The 27527-nt window shown below is 46.6% G+C and overlaps 1 protein-coding gene across 1 annotated transcript in view; it reads right to left on the reverse strand.

The window, feature by feature from the left end:
- The window catches only part of CRIM1 (cysteine rich transmembrane BMP regulator 1), a 178487-nt gene extending 154674 nt beyond the window's left edge, over nucleotides 1-23813 (reverse strand). Inside the window, exon 1 of the mRNA XM_024552954.4 lies at nucleotides 22981-23813. Coding sequence (XP_024408722.3) covers nucleotides 22981-23305 — 325 coding nt within the window. The 5' untranslated portion in view covers nucleotides 23306-23813. The remainder of the gene's footprint in view (nucleotides 1-22980) is intronic.
- Between the last annotated feature and the right edge of the window lie 3714 nt (nucleotides 23814-27527).

Below are 27527 nucleotides of genomic sequence, written 5' to 3' on the forward strand. Positions count from 1 at the left end.
TAAGGGCCCAGGCCTCATAAAATCAGGCTCCAGAAAGTACATTCCATCAAGATTGCCCTCTGGACATGGGGGCAACAACATGATGGGGCTTGAAACTCAGGCCCCACGGGGACCCAGGGGAGGTGCTTAGGGACGTTCCACTCCACTGGAGCCAGAAATGGGAGGAATGAGGACCTGGAGCCCAAACTGGTCACAGTGTGAACAGGTGAGAAAGCTGACTTCAGTCTGGGCGTGGCACCCTCTGCCTCCCCACCCACCAACCTCCCCACCCCTCCATTTTCAAGGTGACTGTCCTCCCCTGGAGGATGGGGGAGTGGGACAGCCTGGCTGGGTTGGTGCTGGGCCGCCTCGGGACAGGAGTCAGCCTGCCCATCAGCTACCTGATTGATGGGAACAGAACGTGGGAGGGAAGGGAGAGAGATGGTGCCAGGGAGACTGGGGAGCGGGAACAAAGGAAGACGAAGCCACTCAGGGCTGCCATTCACATGTCACACAAAGTCACACAAAGCACATCGGCTGGGTTCTGCGTCTACACGACACTGTGGAGAAAACACCCAGAGTGGTCAAAACCCGCTAAATGTCTGTCTTTTTCTTTCTTTAAAACCAACCATTGCTTTTAATAAAACCTCATGAGTAAAGTCTGCCAGTAGTGACAAAGTCTGTGGATGAGATGATAAAAATGACCCTACAAAAAGGTACCCTGATATGGCGTCTACTCATTTGAAGCAATTGCTTTTACTGAAAACAAAACAAAAGACTCTGATCAATTTTCACCACTTTCATGTCAAGCCAGGATTCAACACAAAACACTTCCCTTTATTTACTGACCCAAACACTAGTGAGGGAATATGCTTTCTGTGTGGTAAATCATCTGGAACTAACCAGGTCTGGGACCTTCCCCCCAGCCGCCCCAAGTCCATATCCCCTTTCATAAGAAAGTGGCTCGGGGTCCTGTGGAGTGGGACCTGCATGTCACCGTCCCGGGCTGCTCCCCGGGGCTGTCTGGGACTGCTGCGTCGTCAGCGGGATTCTGGTCCGGGCGCAGTCAGATGCCCCTGAAGTGTGCCCTACGACAGCTCCTTGACAAAGATCAAGTTTTCAATGGGCCGTTTCCATTTGGGCGAGAGAGATGTAAGAAAGATGGACGGCAACTGTTTTCCTCTGTTCTTTCTACAAAACAAGGAGTCCTTCGAACCTCCTGTGAAGTCACCTTGCTACACAAGAACCACACTGCACTTATTTGCATTGAAATCGGATCATTTATTTATTTCATTGTAGGCTACATTATTGAGAGCTAAAAAAAAAGAGGAAAGAAGTCATTCAAATGACAACAGACATGGCATTTAAAATGCCAGGCTAAGTTGGGTTGGAATGAGAAAGTGCGTGTGTGTGTCTGTTTCAAGCTCTTCGATTCCTCCGTAGAAAAAGGATTGTCACTACTGTTGCGATTCTGTCACATAACTCATTTTTTGAATCCGTGACTATTTTTTTAGAATGAAAAGCAGCACATAAAGGGACTTCAGATTCGTGCTCTTGTTACTTTTGTAAAACCATCTTTTCCAAACTGTAATCTCCAGAACTGGGTCAAAAACTCATGTCTTTAGGAGCAGAGTCCCTGTCGAAAGCGCAGAAGGGTATGTAGTCTTCAGTTCTCGTCACATGAACTATGATCAGCATAAAATTCTGACCTATAATTTAGCCTTTCTTAACTTCAAAACACAAACAATGGCTCACAACTCCTTCTGTTAGAGCTGTGATCTTCCTCCTTAGTATGGTCTAGACAGCTCAGCGAAGGTGAGTGGCACCCCTTCCCGCCATCTCATCCAGGTACCTGGGGGACCATTTGTTCCTTTCACGGTAGATGAACAACCACCCTGAGAGTAGCCCTCACACTCAACGCCCCACAGTGAGAGAGAGATAATCATATTACGTTGCATCTGCCTGGGGGGAAACCATGAACAAAAACTTCCTCCTAAGCACCTAATGTGACGTAATGTGAAAAAAGAAAAAGTCCTGTTTTTTACTCATTAACTTAAAAGCATTATTTACTGAGCAACTACTACTTGCATGATCCAGTGCTAGGCACTGAGTGGGTAAGAATATATGCAAATTAAAAAGCATCTTTCTACCCATCTCCCACTTTAAAAGCAAACATAAATTGGAAAATAGAGTGAACCCATCAAGAAAGGGCAGATTCTGGTTAATATAGCCATCAAATCCGCTGGAGTTTGAAATGTTCCAATAACAATGCTTACCAGAAATAAATCACCCAATTAAGCTGTTTTGCCCTTTCAAAGTTACCTTGGGGGCCAGTAAACGTTCATCAAGCTTCGGACGCAATGGGTATGTTAGGTCTGATGAACAAACAGCAGGCACATGGTTACTGATACTGAATATGGAACATCCTACTACCCCGTCCCCCGGCCAAGGGGTAAGTGCCCTCATGCCTACAAAGCTTCTTCCTACAACCAAACACGACGAGAGATGAGGAAATCATTTCCCACCTTTTGAGTATCACTCTTGTTCCACAAAACATTTAATGAGGACCTATCAGGTATAAACCATAGTAGAGGAGCAAAGATACAACCACCACTAACACTTCCCGTGTGCTTCCTATGTACAAGGTACTGTTCAAGTGCTTTGTATGCATGAGTCAACCTAGTTACTCCTTGGAACCACCCTAACGAGGCAGATACTATTGGTATTCCCATTTTACAGATGGAAACTGCACACAGAGGTCAAGGAGCTTGGCCAAGAGACAGCACCAGACAAGCTGCTGGGCGGGGCTATGAGCAGACTTCAGAGCCAGAACTCTCACTAGTGGACAATACTGCGTTTCCCAAATAAAACATTTCTCCTTAAGGAACTTACCATCATCTACAATCCTCCCAAGGAAGTCATATCCTCTGGGAAGTTTTTCTTGAGACTGCATCCCTAATACTCCCTGACAAATGGAAGCAACGTGTGCTAGCTATACAGGCAGGGTAAAAAGTCCCAACATGTTCTAGCCACACAGGTGGGTAAGAAGCCCCAGGACTAGGGTGGCTGAAGGTCCAGGGAGCAAGCAAGGGGGTTGGGGAGCAGGGCCAGCACTGGGAGCAACCAGCGCCACGGGGAAAGGCAAGCAAGTGCCCCTATTTGAGAGAGCTGTGGTGGGGCTCCCTGAGAAGTGCCCTTGTATGGCTAACAGCAGACGGCACCTGTGTGCAGGGTTGAAGTGACCAGGGCAACGGCTGGATGTGGGCCCTCCTGAACCCACTTGGGTGGAGACAGGGAATGGGGTTCAGCCCGTGTCCAGGGGACATCAGTGACCAGCTCAAAGACAGACAAGACTTGGGACTGGGGCTCCGGAGCAGCTGCCCTTGCTCTCTTGGTGCCCTGGAGGTGGTGATGCACAGAGAGAGCCACAAACCCCCATGTCCCACGACTCCAGCCCTAAAAGCTATGTGTTTCTAGTATTTATATAAGCATCTTTTCCCAAGACATTTATTGTTCTCTCTCTCTTTTTTTTTTTTTTAAATCAACTCTCCTGGCAGGCCAGAAAGTTATTTGAGTACAAATTCAGAAAGAAAGGGGCCAAAGTGGCCATGGTCGGTGCACTAGGGAGACCTTGGAGACACCCACCAAATGAGATCCAGACGCTGAGTGGCGCCCCTTGGAAGCACCAACTCCCAGGGGTAAAAGCGTGAAGCTGCTATAAACAAATCCATCCATAAACAAATCCATCCAGCATTTACCCCTGGCGAGAACCTCTGAGCGTGCGACCTCCCTGAAACTATATTTATGCCTTCTCCCACAGTCTCACATCTCAACATCCAGAAATAAACCCAGGGCTCTCAAACCCGAACCTTTCCTCCTCCCCTCACGTCCAAGTTGGCCAAGCTCCAGGCTCTGTGAGCAAGGATATGCAGCCCAGCCACACTCTATCAGCCCTCACCTATGCCTGCAACTGCAGCGCAGCCCCAGACCCAGAGGCTTTACCCTCCCGAACATGCAAGTCAACTGGATTCAGTATCCATTGATTGAAACATTTAGAACTACATCGTTAAGAAGCTTTTGAAGAGAAAACACAAGCCATTTTGACTGATAATAAAGATCAACTGATTAATGATTAACTGTTTAGTGTTGGAGACAATGTATTGATTCCCACCTTTAAACAAAGTTTTATAAATGGTTACAGGAGCAATAAGCCAAACACCGGGCCAAAGCTTAGGAGAGTCCCAGGCTCCCCCTCTCTCCACAAACCTTTCCCCAAAGAGTGGTCGGCAGAGGCACAACTGCACGCGTATATTCTGGTGGTGGCAGTGGGTGTCAACGATTTGCTTGGTGTTATTAAATATAAATATCTATTAAACGTTGTGCTTTTTCAAGAAATTACATATTTGTTTAATTATGTTATTGTCCCATGATGTAACTAAAATTCCATCCATTGTTAAACTATTAAATTTGAGGTGATTTCACCTTCAAATTTTTCAGTTCAAAGTCCGCTTCTTTACTTTACATCAGTGTGTTGGTCCAGAAGTGCTTGTCGCATCCCAGTTGTGCACACACAATCACTTTGCTAGATGCTGCGGCTTAAAGGAGTCTCGACTGGCCCCGCCTCCAACGAACCAGCCGCCGGGGAAAGGGCCAGGGTTTCCTCAACTGCGTATGTTAACTGGTAGGTGTCATTCATGATTTATAAGCTTTCAAAGAAGTATAATTCAGAAACGGTAATTTAATATTGAAGAGGTCATCAAAACTGTCTTCTTTTTGATAAACCAAAGGGTGCTTCAAATTTATATAAAATACATCTGAAGCCTGGTGATTTCATTTTGCTTACTGTTTGCACAATTGGTCTTGAGTGAGAATTTTTATTTTTAAATAAAGATTACAGAATGAATCTGAAATATTACAACAGATGCTATATACTAAACCTTCTGAATATGAAGCCAATGTCTGAGTTGTAAAAACGACTTATTAATATATCAGCCAATAAAAATACAAGGAAAAAATGTCTTTTTTTTCCCCCTCATAGAATTTCAACAAACTTAACCCCAAAAATGATCCAAGTTTTTCCAAATTTTATGTATGTACGGCTGGATAACTTTGAGGCCTCTGGTTTTCATTTATGAAATGGTAGAAGTGGAAAACTATTTCAAATCCTCAGATAAAATCCTTGGTAATAAGAGCATATGCCACATGCACGTAAAGCATAAAGGTTGAGAATTAATCTTGAAGTTAATAGCCAGTCCCTAGTTAGGATACAGTTAATTATATCCATTTTTCATACTAAATAAACATTTGCACTCCAATAATGAACTACAAAAAAAAAAAAAAAGCAACAGAATTAAAATGTGCCTACCCAGAGGGCTGGCTATTTGCACAAAGCCTGCAGCTCGTGACTTAACAGAGGAAAAGGTTATAAAAAAAAAAAAAAAAGAGGTTCAATGTCCTTAGAGTCAAAACAGTCTTGGTGGCAACAAAGATACCAGACAAAACAGTGAAGGGCCAGCACCCTCACGCCCCAGCCCTAGACACAAGGGCCAGACGCACAGGTGGAGAGTGGTCGGATCCCTAGCGAAGGGAGGGAGACAACCGTGGTCATCGGCTTGCAGCGCCTAGGCATCCACGAAAACAATGTAAGCTACACAGAATTTTCTCTCGAATTCACCTGGAATAACCCACCCCCCTTGCCTCTTATACAGTCCTGAAAGGAAGGGGGGAAAGGAAATAAAGTTGAAATGTGCAGTCAGTACACCTGCATTTATCAGTTTAAGTCATAATAATGAAGGCTACATAGTAACACAGAAGGATGCACTGGATATAATTTTAAGGGCAAGAAAGCAGGACACAAGATGGGTGGTAAAGTATGGGGAGAGAGGAAGACTACACAGGGCGTACCTGACACGAAAACACGCAACCGGCTGTGACCGGAACAGGAGCTTCTGGATCACTGTTTCTCTTCTCTATTTCCCAAACTGTCCAGTAACGTCCTATTGTCTTTACAATAGTTTTCTCTAAAAATTAAATCATGACATACATACATACATGACATACATAGCTACTTATGGGAAATGAGATGTTCAGGAACTAAAACTTCAGAGAGGGAACTGAGGTAACACCTTTCAAAAGGGCTCTGGGGGGGGGTCTCCTTGTACAAGGCAGTGCCCTTTCCCACCCGCACCCAAGTTCCAAGCATCTCTGAGTCTGAAAAGTTCTGAAGAATTTCTGTATTTTTGATGGGCCACCTTTCTCCACGCAAGGCGTGGGCAGAACACCCGCAACGATAACCTGACGCAGCCCCTTGTTCATACAGAAGAGAAGACGCAGGAGGGAGAGGCCCACAGCTCTATGCACGATGCTTCAGAGAACCTGCCTATACTTCCTTACACAACTAAGCTAACGTGGCCAGAGACAGAAATTGCCATGCTGCTGGCATTCACAGGCCCTCACAGCTTCAATGAGAAGAAAATGCTATCTATCGTCACGAAGAGTGGACACAGAGAGACTATTAGGACAAGAACGCGGGCCCTGAGGGGACTTTTTACTTGTGTGCATGTTGCATGTATGGATGTGTACATCTGCACACATCACGTGGTCTGTAAAGTGCGCACAGCTGTCCACTGTAATGATGCAGTTTTCCACTGTAATGAAAGACAGAAAGAAAACGTCTGTGTTTCCATTCACTCTAAATCACACACAGACTCGGGGACGCCTTCCCACTGCGTCCTGCCAGTCCACCGGCTCCCCTGCAAAGCTTTCCCTGGGTCGCGGCGACTTCATCTCCACCCCTCCCAGAGCCCCATCTGCTTGCTTTCTCTAGCACAAAGGTGACCTTTCCTCCCCATGCACTGCCTCGGGGTCCAGATGTGGGCAGGACAGGGTAGTCAAAGGCCACTTCCAGAAACTGATTTCCCCCACATAGCTCTGAGAGGTTCTTCTGGGGACTTGGGGACACGCAGCCATCTCTCCAGCTTAAAACGGTTCTTGGTGGTTGCACTTCGCACCCACTCCTCCGGTTCTCGCCTGCCAGGAAGTCTACTTTTCGGTTACCAGTAGTTTATCTTGGCTTTCAACCTGAGGGCTACTCCCTCCTTCAAGTGTGTTTCCCAGTCCTCTGCTTCCATTCATTTATTTTACTGAAGACTGAGGGTAGCTGTGCTTTAGTAGAGCAGCAAGAAGAGCTCCGGGTCCTTCAACTACTACCTTAAATTAACTGAGAAGCACAGGTTCTAAGATACACAGTTCTGACTCGGCAGTACCCACCATCAAGTTAAACAGTCTTGTTCCCAAGGTCTGGGTGCCAGCTTTTAAATTTTCAATACTAATGAAAGCACACAGAAGTTTTAAAGAGTTACAGGACAATCAACAGTGGGCCCTCAAATAACTACCTTGCTTAGAATCCTCACTTTTCATGGCATTATAAAGAAACACAACTCTTTGCCCTCCTCCCCCTTCCCAGCACTTTTATTAATGACAGTTGTAATTGATAAAAGGTTCCAAACTCGGTTACTACAGAGACACCAACCATGCCAATAACATTATGAACAACTATCACTGAGTGTCAGAAGAGCATCTTAAACGTGGAGAGGATGAAGTTGCTTTCAGCGGAGACATCAAACCTAAAGGTGCCCGAAGAAAGAGGGCTCTGTGGGCACATTCACTAGTGATGAAAGGATACAGGTGCCCGAGCTCATACCTGTGTCTGTGTGTCTATGACCCTGTCTATTTTATCATGGCCAAACCTCTCTTCTTCTTCTTCTTTGTAAAGATTGTGTTTACTTTTAGGGAGAGGGGGATAGAGGAAGAAAGAAAGGGGGAGAAACATTGACCCCTGACTGGGAATTGAACCAGCAACCTTTTGCTTTGCGGGATGACACCCAACCAAGCCACACGGGTCATTTGGCTTAGTGCCACAGGTACCACCCAAAGGTTGTAATTTGCTGTTGTATCCTTAAGTGTCTAATGTCTTACTGTCTTAATTTGTAAACCAACTTAAGACCTTTAGAAAGTAAGCAAACAAACAAAGAGTTCATGACTGGTGCTGAAGGAAAAACAGTTCCACACTGCTAAACAACAAGTTAGGACTCCATCCGTGAGTCATCAAGAATTCCTCAGTCCCTGAAGTCATAGGGTTTGGAGTAAATCCAAATGGGATTTTGCTTTTTAAATTCCTTATATTGCATTCCTCTGGACTTCCTGTTCAAACCATTGTGAGACACTTTTATTATTCACAGTCACAGGCTTCCACCCTTCTGCTGGGGGCTCAGGATTTCCTTCCCCAAAGAAATTCCAGAGGACATTTGGAGATCACCTGGAGCAGTAAATAGGCTGCTGCCTACAGTGGCCTGGCACTAAAAATTCAATACATGTCTGTTAAATTACACTCCCTCCTGATCAGTCAACATACATGTTTAAGACTCAATCCTGGATTTCCTGAAAATATAAGTCTTTTTTATTATAATCAATTAGTCAATGGCCACCTGAAGAACATCTATAAAGTAATTCATAATTGTTTATCAGTTGTTTACAAGCAGCTGGTCACCACTGTATCTCAACGGGTCAGTGCACTCGATCCCTGGTGGCAAGAAGGTTATAAGCAGCCACCCACGAGGCAGATTCTTACAAGCTGATGAAGGGCTGGTGAATGAAAGACGACACCTTTATGACAAACTGGCAGGAAGGGAAGGCCTCTCAAATAAAAATAAAATACCTTTAAATAGTTGCCAAAATAAATACAGCTGAAACTAACCCATCGTGGTAAAATTGGAAAAATAAATTCTAAGAAGAATTTGGGGAAGGGGAGAGGAGGAGCATGGGGCCCGGTTAACCGGTTTCCAGCTTCCTTCTGCAATACCGTGACTTCTTACTGGGATTCTCTCAACAGGTACTGCTGTTTGTTTCCGTCTCCACAATGCAAACCAAACAGTTCAGATGGAAAAGTTTCTGTATAACATCTTGGATGACCTTGAGTCTAGATTTAGTCAACAAATGCTCATTGAGATCTTCCTGTGTGCCAAGCACTAGAATAACACACAATCCTGGCACTGGAGTGGATCACAATGAGGCCGGGATTCAGAAATGCGAACTCTACACAGTGTGAGAAGTGCTACAACAAGGGGAGGAGAAAGTGCTATTTGTGGGCACTGGGGGTTGAGGGGGGGCTTTTTTTCCTGGGCAGGGCAGGAAGGCTTCACAAAGGAACCAGCATAAAATGGTAAGGGTTGAAGGATGAGAACACATTTAGAAGGATGTTATGGTAACTTCGGGCTTTTGAAAGCCAACAGGACACCTATTTTCCAGTTGCGGGCTCTGCCCCCACACCTTTGGCAGCAACAGATATTACACAGTGTGTGTCCAATGTACCTCCTGATTTTCAGAGTTCTCAAAGGGCCTCTGCTGAAGACAAACTTGAAATAGAGTTGGAAAACCAAATCTCAGGAGAACAGTCAGATGCTGCATTTAGGACTCTTAATCCCCCTTACCTGTGGGCTTTTTGTAAGAACATGCAAATTACTGAGGCTCGAAGGGAAGTGAAATGCTTATGAAACTATGATAATTTTTTTTTTTAAGAAAGTAGAGTTGGAATCACTATGCATGTGAAATATATCTCTTCTAAAGAGAAAGTCCACTCTTCCTCTTTCCTGGAAGTCATCCCCTGTTTTCTCTCTGTGCGCAGCTCCCAGTACCTTCCACTTTTCCATTCTCTCCAGAAACAGTATCGCCCAAGCTATTTCTGTCTCCAGGGCATATGCTTACATATTCACACACAATTTAAAAAATATAATACACGGACTGTTTTCAGTGCCAAATGCAGCTGTAATTATATATTTCTTTTGGACATGTTTAATGTTATTAAAGCGTGTAAATACTTTATCTCCCTCAAGTTTTCCAGAACGCTGTTGGCAAAGAGTCTTCCTCCTCTTTCCTTCCAGAGCACTGGATACCATTTTCTGAACAAACAGTCGATAAACCTGGCTGCTGAGGGCTCACCTTTTCCCAACATAGTCTTTGAAAATAATTTAATCACCTTTCAACAACAACAACGACACAAACACCACACCTCCGGCTTCTTCTATTTTGCTTATTTCCTACAGAGGTATTCCATTTCTCCCCCGAAAGTTCTGCTTTCCCTCTTTGTTATCACATCTGAAATTCCTCTATAAGGTCAAAAACTGTGTTTAGTCATAACCTACTATAAAAATCATCCCACACTGCCTTCAGGGTAATCAAACTTTTGTCCCAATCACCAAAAGATGAAGTTAGTAATTTTACTGAACTCCACTTGCCTACACACAGATCTCCCAGTTAATGAGGCCATTTAAAAGCCAAAGCACTTTAAGTCATTTTCGGTTTGCTGATGTACAGAGTAAAGAGTATACTTAATTTGTCAGCACATCCATGATACAGTGCACAGTATTCTTTGTGTTGGTCCCTCAGCAGGGATGGAACACATGCACCTAGGCACGCACGCACTCTGGGTCCAAAGGCACAAATTACCTACATCTTGAAGGAAGGAATTATCACAGTTTTCTACCTCTCACACATGTAGCTCCACCAGGGGCCTACCTGCTGATGCTACAGATATATTTTACCATCCCAGGCACATCTTTATAGGCCAGCAAGTGTACCACACCTTGTGGAGATCCTTGTTTTATGAAGTCTTGGCACTCTCTGATCCAGAGTATCATATGCCACAGTGTCAAATGAATTTTATATACCGGCAAACGCTCCCCTCCGAGCATTTCTACAGAACTCTTCTGCTCACCTACTAGTTCAGACACCATTATGGCAAGGGTTCCTCACAGAGGATTAGACGCTTGAAGCCAACTCTGCACACCTGGGTTACCGACAGCTGGAGAACTGCGTGCACCCATGCTGGGAAGAACGCGGAGGCGCATGAAAAGACCACAGGGAAGCAAGCCTTCCCAATGGCTTATGGGGCACCTGTGACCCAGCCCGCACTGGGTTGTGGCAGGGAGTCCCCAGGAAAGGAGGGCTGACCCACAGCCAAAGACTCGAGCATGGGAGTACCCAAAGGACCTTCCAGCCCTGAATCTGAAGGCAGCCAACATACACTGCACCCCCTGGCTGCTTCTAAGAGAGAAGTGTTTAGCCCCAGGCAGGAAGACTCTCATTACTCCCCCTACAGTTTAAGTTCTTTAGCTACTATGCACCAACCCAGCAGGAAGAGAACGAAATAAAGACCTATTGATATACCCAAGGAAAGTAAAGTAAATCTATTTAGGCAAAAGCTCCGGTGAGTAAATGAACACCCATCCCTTCAATGGCTATTTCAATCACCACTCCCATTAGCTGTCCAGAAATCGACCCTGGAAGAGAGGATAAGATCCGGAACGGGATATAACTTTTGATATTATCTTTAAAAAAGAAAAGAAGGAAAGGGAGCAGCCACAGTACTCCACTGGAAGTGTTTTCTATTAAACTACAACAAATGTCCACCCAATTAGTAAGCACACTTACAGCAGCTTTCCAGATTGGAGCAAAAACAATAAAAAAAGAAATCTTCGGGAGCAGAAAGTAAAATATTACAGAAAACCAAGAAATTCACATTTCTAGGGACTGACAGCTTAGGTAATTGAACTGCAAGAAAGAATCATGGAAGAGATCTACATAATAATTAGCTGCTGAGTTCTCTCATGTCGCACACTCCCAAATGGAGTATTTAGCATTCAGCAGGCTTGTTAGCGAGTAAATGCCCAACTGGAATTAACTAGCACCTCATTCTGGAAGGCTGCTCTTGGCAAAAATGTAATATCCACAAGGCAAAGCAATTTGATTGCTGCTGTACACCGAGGGCTGTGCTGAGCGTCACGTTCTTTAGAATAACCCGCATTACATCCAACTCCAGAGCCACAGGTCTGCAGCACCTCACTTCGCTCAATGCCCTGCCACTGGGAAACATGCACAGGAAGGCTGCACTTTCTAGACCCCAGGAGACCACTTTCTGAGCTTCACTGTTGGCCTGTCCTTGAAACACAGGGAAGATGGGCTGTCTCACAGGCACTCCAAAGTGCTTTGGTGGCTTGGTGACGCTGGGAGGGTGTGAGGCAGGGAGGGGAGGGGAGCTGCCCAGGCTGAACAGCAGGTCCTTCTGCAGAGACTCATCATTTCATTCGCCCAGTGCGAGGCATCCAGGTGTCCCATCCAGGTCAATGCCTCTGCTTTCACGCACTGCTCCTGTTATGTTTCTTTAAATGCGGTCTGCTCCTGCAGGAGACTCCCTGGCAAGTGAAAACAGCAGCAAAGGTAAAAGAATGCTGAGAATTTGGCTGCTGCCTGCAGTATTCGGAGGAACAGCAATTACTCAACCCTCCTAGTGTCAGAGGCAGAAAAGAGCATGTGAATTTCGGCAAGTTTTGGCCTGTCTTTGCTCAAGCTTCTCCCTTTCCTTATCTGTCACCCACCTACCTCAGAGCCATAATAATTAATGAAGTAAATGAGAAAATGGAGAGGGAGCAAAAGCAGCAGGCCAGCAGCGACATAAAAGAGAGGCATAAATTCTACACTGAATCCAGATTAGGCCCGTTAATAAAGCTTAAAGATTGCCAACACTTAAAAGATGTCACTAACTTCCCGATAGATAGCGATGTCTCACCGTCCCCACCCCTCTGCTAAAGGTAACTATGGCAGAACTCTTGACCTGTTCCAAGCTCTTTTGTCTACAGCATTTGGCAAAGAATCCTGAAGACACACTCACCACCTTCTCCTTCCCTAGCTCTGCAAACACAGGTAATATTTGACTCTTGCCCAGCACTCCTTTGCAACAAAAACACAGATCTTATGACCAGAAGGGCCTTACGGTATCTGGTTCAGTTCCCCTGCCTTCCCTTCCCGTAGGTAACTATTTAATGCCTTTTGACAAATTAAGGCAAAGTCAAGTCAAAGGAAGTTGAGGAGGTTTCATTCCAGTTCCTAACGGATGAGGGGGAACCTGGAAGCCACGGCTATTGTTTCTCCTTTATCAAGCCATCTTCCTGTAGAAGAATTTTTGTGATATTCCCCTTTCTGAGCAGCTTAAAATCCTTCCTGCAACAAGCTAAGATATACACAAATCCATTTATTCTTTTGATTAAAATACAGAATTTATTTGACCCTTCCTGTTGTCATAGATAGTGGTAATAAATGTTCCTGAATTTTGTCTGCGATGTGACAACTCCATGATTCTGAAAAAGAAACAGCACACCCAGTCTTCAGTCATTCACTAATCCTTCTCCTTTGGCTTCCAGAGATAAAACCGTCTACACTCTATCCCTTTTCCTCACTCAGAATGTAAATGTCGTTTACGCTTGTTTTGTTTTTTTTTATTATTAAAGCGAAGCTCCAAACTATGGAAAGTGCAAACCAATAGGACGGTTTTCAAGCTTTGCCTTTGACAAGATGATGGAGTGTTCCTCACACCCTCTGTTGAGGCCCACACACCCTGTCTGGACGGGTGACCCCTCACCCGGCCCAGGGCCGAAGTGGTCCTATACAGACTCTTAACACTGTAAGTCCAGGTCAGGTCAAACTTCCTCAAGGTGGCTTTGCCTCATTTTGGCAGGTCTTTGGGAGTCTTAAAAAAGAGGTATCACAAGTCTCCCACACTGAGATGCCTTTTTGCTTTATCACAGCTGTGAACTGTGTTGCTCATGGCTTTGGATAAGAAGCTAAATAAGTCACCCCTGGTAGACCAGGGCTTTGCAGGCTCAGGTCTCACTCTGCCCTGCCAGAAATCCCTTTCCGTTTTGAATCCGAGATGTTTGTTTATGGTTTTTGTTTTGAAATGCTAAACAAGACAGGCACAGTCTCTAGTTACAGCCTACAGTATGTGTTTTTTTTTTTAAACCTGCTGTAGCCAGAGTGGCTGGTTGTTGCTAAAGACTTAGCTAAAATTTCCGGAGTAGACTCTTCAAATAACCTTCTCAGGAACTTGAAATGTGAAAGGACAACACCTTAAAATATAATTAACACTTCATTTCCTTTTTTAAGTGTTCATAAGATCAATGTTCCCTGCATATGTCAAATTAGGGTGCTATTTTTCAGTTTGATAAACATATACTTAAATGAAACCCTGAAATTTGGAAGTTGATCTCATCTGGCTTGTAGGTTTCATGTTACTAAATACTAATCAGTTAGTAGAAATACTAATCAACTTCTGTTATAATAAGATTTGGTTGTCAAGAAGAAAATAACAGAGTTGTCAACTATTGACTCTTTCAGGATAGTATCTTCAGCAAGTCTTTCTCCTTGTTCTGTAACAGCTAATACAAAGCATCTGCCTTATGAGTACTCTGACCCTATTTACCGGATAAAAAAGCAATACTTACTTCCAGGCATGAGGACAGAGTTACAGTTCTGTCTTCCTAAAGTGGGACTGAAACTACGTTAGGAAATAAGGAGACAAGAACATCAGATATCTTAATTGTAGCCTTCCATTGCTGTACAAAGACTTTCCAGGTAAATCACAAAGCAAATCCATAGTTCAGCTGCAGTATTAGTCCACACAAAAGATGGATGGAACACATGGGATCAAAGAAAGCAACACATGGACTCTGGGCCAGCCACCACCTCCTGCTCACTCCCAAGCCTGCCGTCGCCTTTGAGCCAGCTGGGCCTGTGCTGTCTCCTTCTGTAACCGCAGCCCTCCCGACATGGCCTGGGTGTCTCCAGTATCTCAGTGACGTCCAGAAACTCACAGCAAACTTTTAACAAAAAGAACTTTCATTCACCTTCATAAAACCATATGCCATCAACATTAAGATGTCACTTTTTAAAAAATGTTAATTTGCAATAGCTCTTTGGAAGTAAAGGAGTCGAACCACAAAATCAAGCAAACGTCCACACTGCACTGAAACACGAGTGGGGCTGGGAAGCCCAGTCAAACCGGGCCAGACCAACGAATGTTCTCTTGGTCCAGAAACCTGGGCTCGTCGTGGTCCCTTGTTCTAAGTACTTCACAGGCCCGTTTTCTTCACCAAGCACCTGAGGCCACATTTCTGCAGCTGAGCCCTCTGTGGAGGAAGTGTGTGTGTCCACAAAGTAGATTTTTTTCTTATTTATTTTTAATCTTTATTGTATTTTCTCCATTACATTTAGTCCCCTTACGCCCTGCTCCCCCCTGCAATCACCACACTGTTGTCCATGTCCATGAGTCCTTCCATTTTGCTTGATCCCTCCACCCCCTAACCTCCCCCGCCCCCCCCACCAGCTGTCATCCTGCTCTCCATCTATAAGTCTGTCCCCACTGTCCTTGTTAGTTCTGTTTTGTTCACTAGATTCCACATATGAGTGAAGTCACATGGTATCTGTCTTTCTCTGACTGGCTTATTTCACTTAACATAATGTTCTCCAGGTCTGTAAGTTATATTAAAAAAAAAAAAACATATAAAGAAAAAGCTAACGCAGAAGAAAATTAGAAAGGAAGGAAAACAGAATGGAAATTAGAATATTAATGTTTTCAAAATCTATTTGATAGCAAGACTGCTGGGTGTTATACATACACACATCTATAACATATGGAACACATATGTGTATTAATTCTCTCCCATCCTCACCACAGTATCTACTGGATAGAAAGCCATTAAAATTCTGTTTTCACAGATGAGGAGCCTGAAGCCCCAACAACTAAGCAAGCTGAAAGTTCACAGTTAAAGCAGCAACAGGGCTGAGATCTGGCCAGAGGTTCATCTAGCCCCCCAAGGCCTACTTACTATTTTCTAAAACATCATGCTCAGAAGAAGGGAGACAAGGATACGCCTCGGGGCTTGCTTGGTGCTACATTCCCCACGCAATTCTTCCTCGTGGTCAGAGTCAGAGCTAGGACCCCCAGAGCTCCCCCGAGAGGCCCAGCACTGCTTATCTCCGGGCTCAGCTGTAGCTGCCTTGGACCGTCATTAACTTTCTCAGCTAACTTCCATGAGACCATGGCCTCTATGAAAGCAGGGCCCCTATCTTATTCATTTTGGTTGAGAAATAATTATTACAACAGCAGGTCTGACTACCTGCCACACTTGGTGCCACACGCTTTACATGTAACCAGTCAGCGTCTTGCTACAGAAAAGTGTGGTCCCTGGGTCAGCAGCACTGACCCCAGCTGGGAGTTCAGTAAAAATGCAGCAGCTCAGACCTGCTGAAGCAGAGCTCGCCTGTTGAATAACATCCCCAGGTGGTTTGTATGTACATTAAAATTTCAGAAGCACAGTTTTTTTCTCATTTTATCCTTCCTGCAAACATAGGTGGTAGCTATAACTATTACCAGATAGGCAAACTCGGACTTAGAGGCAAACTCGGACTTAGAGAGGTAGTATCACCACCATGTTGTGCCAAAAACCAGACTCCATAGTAGCTGCTCAGGAAATGCGCATGAGTGGAAGGATGGCAGGGGAACAGGCAGGGCTAGAAAGTGAACCGAGGAATGGACTGGTTAGATGTCTGACCTCTGGTTTCGCCTGCCCTGTACCACCTGCGGCGACAGGTGGGTGTGGAGCCCCAGGCAAAACAAGCTGTTTCCTCAGCTCAAGCTAGGCCAAATCCTGGGGTCGCCATCAGTGTGAGCACTCCAAGAGCTAGGAGCCAAGTTCCCCAGAATGTCATGTGAAGGAAAACGTACATTACTGGTTATAGCAAGTTTTGGTGCCCCCGCTTTCTCAAATAAAATATTAGCCCACAGGTAAGTGGTTATACATTTACAATGTCTACAAGTTAATGAAGAAAATTTCACATCCCCCTTTCTTTACTTTTACCCAAAATACACCAAGTTGGTAGAAACTATTTAGACAAAGTCTAACAAATGGGCTTCAGGAGGAAAAGGAACAGGTAACTTCAGAGGCTTTTACACAAACCTTTTAACTCGATACACTTATGGTGTTGGGAGAAGGGATGGGAACTCAGTAATAATTCACTCCCTTCCTAAGAATCCAAACTCCTAAACTACTGATGATCAGTTACTCGGGCCTACGAGGATGAAGCAGAAAAAGATAACGAGCCCGTATCAGTTGTTTCACTTATATGATTAGTAGCTTTGTTGTTACTGTCTACTCCAGTCATTCTTCTCAGTGCCTCACGGGGATTCATTCACTGAGCCTTACAGCCATCCCACTGTTAACCCACTCCACAGATGAGAAAACAGAGCAGCAGGGAAAAGCAGAGTGCAGCCCCACGCTTCACACTGGCAGTTAATCAGGGGAAGGGAGTGAAACCTGTGCATTTTGTAACATATGAAAAAGGGATCTTTTCTGATGTTTTTTCTAATGTGGGCCCCAAATGAACACTTGCTAGTGTTTACCTCGAGGCCTTTCTTAACTTTAAAAGTATACTCAATCCTTCCTCTGTCCACAAGGCAGAGGAGGCCCTGCCCAAGCACAGAGGTTTTCCGTGATTTGACCAGGCTAATTGGCTGGGACCAGCAGCAGAGAGTGGGTGAAGCCGGGAGATGCTAATAAAGGGACACCTCCCAGTTCACTCACTGCCCACGCTCATCTGCCTGGTGGGACAAGCCAGAACAAAGAGAACATCCCTCTCAAAAGGCAGGTTGCCACTTTGAGCCATAGCTAGTAAAGTGTTAAGAATGCAGGCTCATTCTCAGATGTTGGGAAACACTCTTTTTTTATACAGCACAGGCTCTAAGGAGAATGGGTAGGGTCCCCTCCTCCACCCAAAAGAGCTCCTACGCAAACTCTCACACGTAGTGCGAACTTCAATTCTCCTTTTCGGCTTTGCCACTGGAGGCTGAGATCATCTCAGATCCTGTGATTCCTAGAACAAATTTTAACCACATACTTCACTCACCAACTAAACATATACAGACTGGCAGAATCCCTTCTACTTGGCTTGAACTTCCATTATCATGTGGACTTTTTTACTGCCTTATTCTTTATCTTTATTAAAAGAGTGTAAAGGGTGTGGAACTCACCCGAGGGGTCCCCAGACTCTGCCCCCACTGCTCCCCAGCCCCAGCAGAAGATCAATGAATGAGTGACTGATTTCTATGCAAAGACAAGTCAGATCTCTGAAAATTCAGCTTTGGAGAATGCAATCTCTGAGAAGAAAGGCTTTTAGTTTGTTATTCATGCACGCTTGGCTAGTCCGCTGTTTCTTCCTCAAATAATTAATTGAGCTTTACTAGGGCGTCTCCGAAATCTTGATACTGCAAGGGCCGTACGGAACACAGAGTTATAGGAACCTGCTTCACCAAACACATTTACCCTCCCCTCACTCCACTGCCTCCTATCTGATGGTATTTACACGCTAAGGCGGTAATGCCATCTCTCACGTTAGTGCTAGAGCCTGAAAGATGTTAAACACACCCACCTTTTTCAGGAATTTCACAATTAATGTCTGGAATGTGTTTTGGATTATCCTTCAGAGGGTGACATAGTTGCCCTAAGATGAATTCAATATTTTTCCCTTCTCCCGTTTGTCATTCTTTAGTCCTCCTACTCCGTTACCTTTTTCTAGGGTCATCTGTTTTACCCATTTCCCCCAACTTCATAATGCCTGCCTCCTGCACCCCCAAGCTATTCCCGTGTTCATCCAGATCATTACATGTTAATCAAGCCCCACGAAACACGGAAACCTGCACCAAATCATTAAGTACCTCCTACAGGTGGGTATAATACCCATCGTTAAGCATAGTTCTGAATAATTTTCTTTGTAACTTAACCTACCCGTTCACAACTGCACTGCCAACGTATTGCTTGCAGACTGCCCCGGTCACTGTTAAATATGTTAATGGCTGCAAGTGTCTCCAGACTTGCTATTTTTGCCTTTCTGGTCTTCAGCAATCCCTTTTCCAAGTGTTTTATGTGACTGGACTCCTCAATGGCAGTGAGGATTCTGTGAGCTTGATAGTCAAAGTGAAGGTCAGGAAGTCCTGTCATTTGTATACGTGCAGTGAATAGTCTTTCTGAGTTTTGTCAATATTTACTTTCAGGAGGAACTAATTATTTCCCTGTTTATTTGCATTGGTTTCTCTTCCCATACCCTATTAATACATTTTTATAGGCCCTCTGCTGGCTTCTCTCTCTAGCATGGAAAAGCTCACTCAACCTAAAGACTTTGAGGTAGAAAATGAAACATATTACTCAACAACTGTCTTGCAGTGATTAGAAGACAAACGATAATCTTCCAATGGCAACAGTATCAGAACACCACATTCTGTTCTGTGCAAGTACCCAGAACATATCCTTGATTCTACTCACTGCCCTATGAAGAGTGGGGAGAAGGAAAGTTTAAAATACCTGGGGAAATAAAAGGAGGACTTGTGTCTTGAAAGGGGCAGTTTTTAGATGGCACTGGTGCAAACACAGATGTTCCATAAAGATGAAGCCACTGAGGAAATAATCACTGGGAAGAAAGTTGGTGCTTATCTGCAACAGGGATCACCTGGATCTTATACGACCAGTTCTCAGGGCCGAGCCACTCAGTAGTAGCGTCCACCAGCTTCCAAGTCACTGTCCTCACTCAGTCAAACTCCAGCGGTCACCTGCCCTTGATTACTTAGAGGGAGAAGACTGATCGTACTGCCCTGCACCTGGCCCCACCCCTTACTGAAGCGCAAGCCCAGTCCACATTAGGAGGAAGAAAAAGTGGTCTTCACCCCCTTATTTCAAAATATAACCCCCACCGTCCAATCAAAACATTCTTCCTGGAAAAGCCCTCTTCAGTCATTTTTCAACACTCTGTCTTTGATCTCCCAAAGAGGTCTCCCAACCGGCTCCTTCTCCAGAGTTCAGAATCCAAACTTGTTTCTCTGGCTTTTAGGCGATTTACCTGGGGGCAGGCAGCCAAGCGAAGAAACAGGCCACGTGAGTATTATTGCCAATGGCACAGGAAGATTCACCAGGTGACCTGAAACGGGCCAGAGACCTGTGTCCTCCCAAGGGGCCGGCACACACTTTTTAGACTGCAACTCATGTTTTAAAATGCATCCACCAAAAACTTTAAAAAAATAATTGAATCAGAATGTACTTAATGACGATCTGAACGCTGCTGAAAAGAAGTTCCAGTGTTCGTGTCACAGGATTCACCCGGCTCTTCGCATTATTTAACCTCTCAGGACGTATTTCTTCTTCAGCATTCTTTCTGTGGAGAAGACTGCTCAGCCATTTACCCAACGCACGTTTATGGAGAGCCCATTACGGGCCAGCATGCCTTAACCACCTGAGGCAGTGAGTGAACCCCCAGCTGGAAGGGGTCCATCTCTGCCCTAATTGATCTAACTCACTTTGTGAACTAGATTTAAAAACATGATCCCCCCCCCAAAAAAAAACCCAGCATGGGAAGCAACACAAATCAAAATCACTGCAAGTTGGCAAATAGAGCGATGTAATTTGTATTTAAATTATGTCATCGAAAGCAGGTAGGTTAGTCATGATATTTCTATACCATGCACTATGTTTTCTCAGTGGAGCCAATTAAAGGTTTTCAAAAGAGTTTTCATTAACAGATACAACCAGTAGGGGTCATTTTAGTGCAAAAATTGCAGCAAAAGAGACTTCAACAGGAACAAATGTATCAATTCCTATTCAGGTTTGTCGGGATGGTCCTGTTTCAGCACGTGACTCCCGGAACAAAAATGGAAACTGAGGGAAACACTGGCCATTGAGAAATTTCTTGCAAAGTAACAGAAAAACGAAAGGGAAAGTCAGCACTTCCTAGGTAGTTACTGACACGGTAAAGAATCCTCTAATTCTTAAAAAGAAGAAAAAAGGTTTCTCACTTAAGCTATGTTTTTCATATATCTTGTAGTAACGTGGAAATATGGAAATTTTAGGCACACTTTTGAAAATATCTAAATCCAACCATTATATCATGCCAGGTAACACTCTGTCCTAACTTTGGTTTCATGGGTTCAGAATGCAACTTGACTGCTGCTGTTAGAATTAAAAAATAAAAATAAAACAAAAATGCCCTGGGCATTCAATTTTGGTAGCTGAAAACAGGCCTGCTAAATGAAAAGTGTTGCTGGAGAACATGAATTCAGACATACTCACGGCAACAAATATTTCCTAGCGTTTTCAAGGCTAATACCAAGTGCATGGGGTGTGACCAGAAGAAAGGAAGCTGTGAGAAATCGCATCATTTCGGAGGCATGAGCGGCTCACCAACAAACTGCCAAAGTAACTATAGACCGGGACACGAGTCTATTGTTGCCAAAACACTTGATTACTGGGACTGCTTCCTGGGCTCCACATTTCCTTCACCAGAAGTGTATCATGAAGACACAAAGCCAGGGTTACAATCTTTAGAACCTCCCGAAGTCCTTCGCTGAGCACAGCAGTTTCCACTGCATTTAACCCTGTTTCATGCTGCTTGTTCTTTGTAGATTTATGGGAGGCTGGCTCAAGGAACTTGTACACCCCAAGTGGCAGGGTCCAAAGATGCATCTTTTAGTCCAAGTCCTACAGAATCACTGAAGTCAAACAAGTGAAACTGTAGCAGAAGTTAATCTCCTGGCCGTTTTTCCTGATATGATACATCAAAACGTTATGAAATGGGACTTAACACTGGGTGAGAAGCATTTGTATTTCAGGCAAATGAACTCTTGTAACCCAGTGTCCCAAGGGTGCAGGGCAAGCCCCTCCTGAGAAGTGTGCCCTCTATTCATTACTGCCCACCAGAAAGCCCTTCCAGGGGGATTTTCCCATCCAAACTCAAAAATCTGCAGGTATAAATATACATGCGTATATGTGTATTTAAAGAAAATTGCAGAATTCAAGCCTTTCAACAGACCCATCACATCCCTAAGGTTGCTATCCTCTTTCCACTATCCCAGCACAATAAACGCATACATACTTCAGGATGCTCCAGGATAAATCCTTCTTTTACTAGGTGCTGGCTGTGAGCAGTAAGGAAGGGACAAGGTGCCCAGGGCGCCTGTCCGTTTTCCTGGCCGCTACCCCACAGGTGAGGCTGCAGCTGCTCCTCTGCTCAGGCACTAGGATGACCCCCCCCCCCCGGAACAGCATCACCCCAACGTCAGCCCCAGCAGCGATCCCACTTCTAACTGGCGCTCACGGGTCCTGTCCATTAGCCCCATAAAAAGAACTCACGGCCTCTGTCTAGACCCCAAATCAGACCAGGCACTCCGGGGCCGAGGCAGGCGGGCCAGGTTTAAGGCCAACACAATGCTTCTTCCAGGAGAGGGGAGGCTCCACTAAGCTAAGCTTTCTCCTTCCATCCGTCTCGACATCGCGGTGCCCACTGCTTAGGGAAAAACCCAGCAGAACAATCCTCGCTGTCAAACCAACCAAAAGAAGGAAGCGGCAACGCGACTGGAAACACGCGGATATCTGATCCCCAAAAGCAGCCACTAGAAGAAACAACTTTTCACTCCCAGGTGCAACCCCCCCCCCCCCCCCCATTCATTCAGGAGAGAAAGCCTTTGACCGTTTTCAATAGGCAAATACATGAGTAACCACCGTATGTAACTTCCCCTGGGCTGACAGACGCTGGAGCCGAAATTGATTTATAAGCGGAGGAGGAAGGGGGTGAAGGAAGAAAGCAAGGAAAAAATAATAAAGGAGTCACGGGGAGTGAGCTGGAGACACGTCTCCTCCGCCAGCAGAAGGTTTCGCGGTCGGTGTGCGGCACTCGGTTCCACACTGCGCCAGTGTGGGGAGCGCGGCAGGGGTCGGGTTCCCCCAGGGGCTCGCGGTGGCACCGCAGTGCCCCCGGCCCGTGGCGCCCCCACCACCCTACCCAGCTCAAGCCCGAATGGCCACACGTGTGCGAGTCTGAATGCGGCGGGCGGGGGGGCGATCCCCCAACTTGCCTGCCTCCACCCACGAAATCCAACCGCGCCCGCGGCAGGCCGAGAGTGGGGGGGAGGCAGTGAGAGGAAAAGGAGGGGCGCTGGGGGTTCCCTCCCGGGGCCGGGGGCCGCCCCTTCTCCTGCGGAGCCCTCTCTTCCCGGGAAAGTCTCGGCCAAACTTTGTTCAGCGCTAGAGGACAGCGTGGGCCAGGTAGGAGGGGGTCCGCCGCGGGAGGCCGTACCTTCGCAAACGCCCACTTCGTACTCGGTGATGGAGTCGCCATTGAGGGGAGGGCGGATGACACAGCGCAGCCCCCGGTCGCAGGCTCCGTGGAGCCCGTAGGCGCCGCCGCAGCTCTCGTTCCTCTGGCGGGCGCACATGTAGCAGCAGCCGCAGACGCCCTGCACGATGCTCCCGGGGCAGTTCCTGGGCTCCTCGCACTTGGACTCGTCGCAGGGCAGGCAGACCAGCGCCCGGGTGCCCGAGCGAACCAGCAGCAGCACCCCCAGCCAGACCAGGAGGTGCCCGCAGCCGGCCAGCCCCCTGCCCCCCGTCACCAAGTACATCCTCTTGCGCCGCCGCCGCCTCTTCGCAGCCGGGCCGGGAGCGGGGCGGGCGCCCTCCCCTGAGTGGGGCACACGCGCCGCCGCCGCCGCAGCACCCGCAGCCCGCGGTCCTCGCCGCCCCCCTCGGGGCCCCCGGGGCGCGCCTCCCCTAGCGGGGCGAGGCCCCCGCCCCCCGTGCGGGCCGCGCCGACCCCGAGCCCGCTAGCGTTGGCGCCAGCGGTAGCTTCCCCTCCTCCTCCTCCCGGGAGGGAGGGGAAAAAAGAAAAAAAGTTTCCTCCCGGCAGCTCCCGTTCAACCCAAACTTCTGGCGGCAGCGGCTGCGCTCCGCTCCAGCCTGGGTTCGCGGCGCCTCCTCCCTCTGCTCGTCCGCGGCGGCGGCGGCGCAGCCTCCGGGCGGGTCCCCGCCTCCCGAGCCGCCGAGTGGGCGCGGTGGAGCAGAGAAGGTCCGCTCCGTGAGCGCCGCGCGCCCCGCTCGACTCCTGCGCTGCTCCTCCCGGCGCTTGTTTATGGCTGGAGCCTCCGCCGCCCGGGCTGCGCCCTCCCCCATCCTACCTCATCCCCCGGCCCGCGCCCCCCCGCGCCGCGCGCCGCTCATTGGCTGCCCCCCCCACTCCACCCGGCCCCCTCCCCCTCCGCCCGCCCCCCTCGCCGGCGGCCCGGCCCTTCCTCCCCAGCAAACCGCCTCCTCCTCCCCCTCCTCCTCCCGGAGCCCCGAGCCCCGAGCCGGCCCTGCGGCCGAGCCTCTGCGCGCCTCTTTCCGCGGGCTCGCTGCGGCTCAGGCTTTGGGGCGCTCCGGGCGAGCAGGGAGAGTCGCGGCGTCCCGAGCGCCCGCCGGCGCCCTGCCCACCGTAGCCTGCCTGGGAGCCCCGAGGGCGAGACCTCCGGAGCCAGTTCTGAGTTCGGACCGCGACGGGGTCCCCAGAAGCTCGGGGCCGAGGGTATTGCTGCAGCCTGGGCTGGGGCTCCCTCCGGACCGAACCCCGGGAAAGGGAAGCAAAGGCATGGAACCTTCGCTAACTGGATGAGAATCCATCTTCCACTCGAGCCGGGAATAGACTTTGTAAAAGATATTATGTAATGGAGTCTCGGGAAGCTCGAGGCGCCTCCAGCGAAGCTGCTGGTGAATTAATTAAGTGCTTTAAACGCTCTCGATAAATATACCACGGGGGGGTGGGGAGGACTCTTGGGGGCCGCTGTGGCTTGAGTTGAATTTTAACTGTCCACATTCGGTATGTTTTGTCGCCGTGCTGTGCGCGCCGAGGTGCTATATTATTGGAGGGGGTGAATGGAAAGTAACAGCTGAATTTTTCTCCCTTGAGTAAGGCCAAATACGGGATTATCACAAGTCTTGACGTGACTGGACCCGTATATCTCTTGCATCGTTAATGTCATCTGACTGTCCTTTTCTTTCCTAAACTCATGGACAAAAATGGTGGGTTTTATTTTTTGTTCATTTATTGTGAATATATTAATAAAGACGTTTGCTTAATGTTCTTTATGATAAGCCAGTTTGTTTGTTTGTTTAAGCAACAGAAGTGATGCAGAATGCTTCCGGTGGCATTGCCTGGCTTCTGCAGCTGTGAGGAAAGCTGCTCGAGGTGATGGACTCTGTAGCGGCCCACCATTCATTCCCGGGATGTGTACCAGCGTTGATAAAATTAGTGAATTAACAAAAATGACTTGGATCCACATGGAAAAAACAGTCGGGTCCTGTGGCAGGTGTGAGGTGGGCCTGGCCAGTGCACGTTCTGATCCCAAATGATCTGGCTGCAGGAAGGTGGCAGTCAAATGGCTCCCGAAAATCATGACTAATGAACCAAAGTTAATGGCATGGCAGCGTAAGGAGAGAGGAAACAAAGATGCCTTTGAAATCCTCTGTTTGCGGAACAAATTTATACTTATTATAAATATTTTGGTTTAGCCACTCTAATCCTGAACAGAAAAGCCAAAGAAACCAGTGGAATATTCCCCAGTCTCTGGCATCAGAAAACTAAACATTTCCACAGTCATCTGCTTTCGTCCTGCGGAAGGGAAGAGGCTCCTTAATGATCACTGATTATCAGAGGGGAGTAGAAAAGATCTTCAACGGTGGAAAGGGGGGATGAACACCCCATTTTCTAGAAGGTAATTCCTTCTAGAGCTGCTGGGATGACTCGTTTCCAAGGATGTTACAGAGGCAATTCCTGCAATTGTGGAGAGGTCAGGTTAAATGACCTCAGAAGGACTTCACACCTTAAGGCCTGTAATTGTTAAGTGCTAAGTGATACAGCATTTAAGTCTGCTAGTCCTGGCTGGGTAGCTATGTGGGTTAGAGCGCTGCCCCACCCGCCAAGGTTGCAGATTCCAGCAGGGGATGGAATCAACCAGTGAATGCATAAACAAGTGGCCAGCAAGCGGATGTTTCTCTAATGCTCCCTCTCCCTCCAAATCAGTGAAATAAAATAAAACGTGCTAGATTTGATAGTAGCAAAATTCAAGGAAAATAAGCCGCACAACACCGTCAAACATGGTTGTTTCTTGTACCCCAACTATGCAGCAGCACTTTGCCATGGGGGTTGCCAACAAACTGTCATCATTGTTAACGTGTTAAAAGGCCCTTTCCACCCTTGCAGAGGGGGTTATCTGTATTTCTGCTCAAATGAAAGTATAAAGACATTTTTAAAACACAGCAGATAACATTGTAGGACTCAACAGGAAAAGCCAAGGTCAGGTGATGGGGAAAAAATGCAGAAGTGAGAAAACCACGTTCCTTTGAAAAAGAGAGTAATAATCATTATTGGGTGTTGCTTTCTTATTTGTGTTTCTTATTTTCTTTTTTTAAGGCAATATGTTAGGGTTAGGGGAAGCTAGAGATTGAACACAGGCAAGGGACAATATGGAGGTTACCATCTTTCCTGGGATTCCAGAGGCAGAACCACCTGGAAGGAAGATAATGGTTGACTTCTTATGGAAATTCAAGCCAGACTTAAAACTGGAGAGAGTCTTAAGATGGATGTATCAGCTCAAAAAATTCAAGTTACAGGTAGTCCTTTGCCATAGAATTGATAAGTCAAAGAAACAAAGGACACAATAGGAATAGTGACTTGAAGCCTAGTAACTGGCGGCAAATAAGAAACCCGCAAAGGCCTGGCAGCTTTTGGAAACCAGAGTGTGAACTAGTTCTGTTACAAAGTAGCTGTTTCTTCCTGAAGCCAAGGCAGTGAGATTGATGCTCAAACACAGAAGGATTCCCTCATCTTTAGACCTCAGTCTAAGGACAGAGAAGGGAAGTTGGTGGGCCCCACATGGTGACAATTGGAGTCAAGGGAGAAAGTGGACTGAGACAGATTCCATAGACGCTGTAGGACATGTACTGAATACAAATGTAAGAGTTGGAATCGTACATGGAACGTGGTTTAATGCCTCCACCTCCGGGAAGTGTCTTGAGCTTTCCCCCTTATCCTGTAGCATTTTGTAAGGACCTCTGCTTGTAGTGTTTATGTTATAAATATTTATCTAAATAGCTCTGAACTCCATTCGATTGACAGCTCATGGAAGGGGGCATGATTTATAAGAATACATGCATGGGTGAGTTGAGAAAGGGAGAGAGGGAAGAATTGCAGACCAAAAAAATATTTGAACATTCTTGTCTGTGGCCCTTGTCTCTTGGTTTTAGTAAATGCCTCTAAAATAAGCACTTGAAATGATGGTTGGGCAAGAAGGAGTCTTTTAAACTGGGAAAAACAAAACAAACAAAAACACCCCAGAAAACAAAAGAATCCCACAGGTGGGGAAGGAAAGGGAACTGGAATATGCTTCTGATGGAGGTCTGAAGAAGAGACAGTCTGCCCTCTATTGGCCGTTGTGGGGTTTGGATGGGAGGGATTTGCTACATTGTTGCAAATGTCTGAAAATCAAAGTGCCCAGTTGGGGGCCTAGCAGAAAGTGGAAATAAGGCATAAACAGAACTCTAGTGTTAGAGCCCTCCTCCCTGATACAGTGTATAGTCCAGGCTGTTTCCCTGAAACAAAAAGAAAAATGTAGAAGTTGCCTTTTGAGTCTGAAACACACACACTTAGAACCGAGTTGCACAAGAGTAAAAAGTCCGGTTTTGTAACGATAGCAGAAAAATCTGCGAAAAAATCCAGGCAACGGGTCTGGCTCCTTCCACTCCCCACCACTTCATCTCTGGTTCCCCTCAGCTGGAATCACCTATACGTGGGTTCTCACTTAATCTTGGCTT

This window comes from Desmodus rotundus, chromosome 5 (genome assembly GCF_022682495.2).
Source record: "Desmodus rotundus isolate HL8 chromosome 5, HLdesRot8A.1, whole genome shotgun sequence".
In the NCBI taxonomy this organism is placed as follows: Eukaryota; Metazoa; Chordata; class Mammalia; order Chiroptera; family Phyllostomidae; genus Desmodus; species Desmodus rotundus.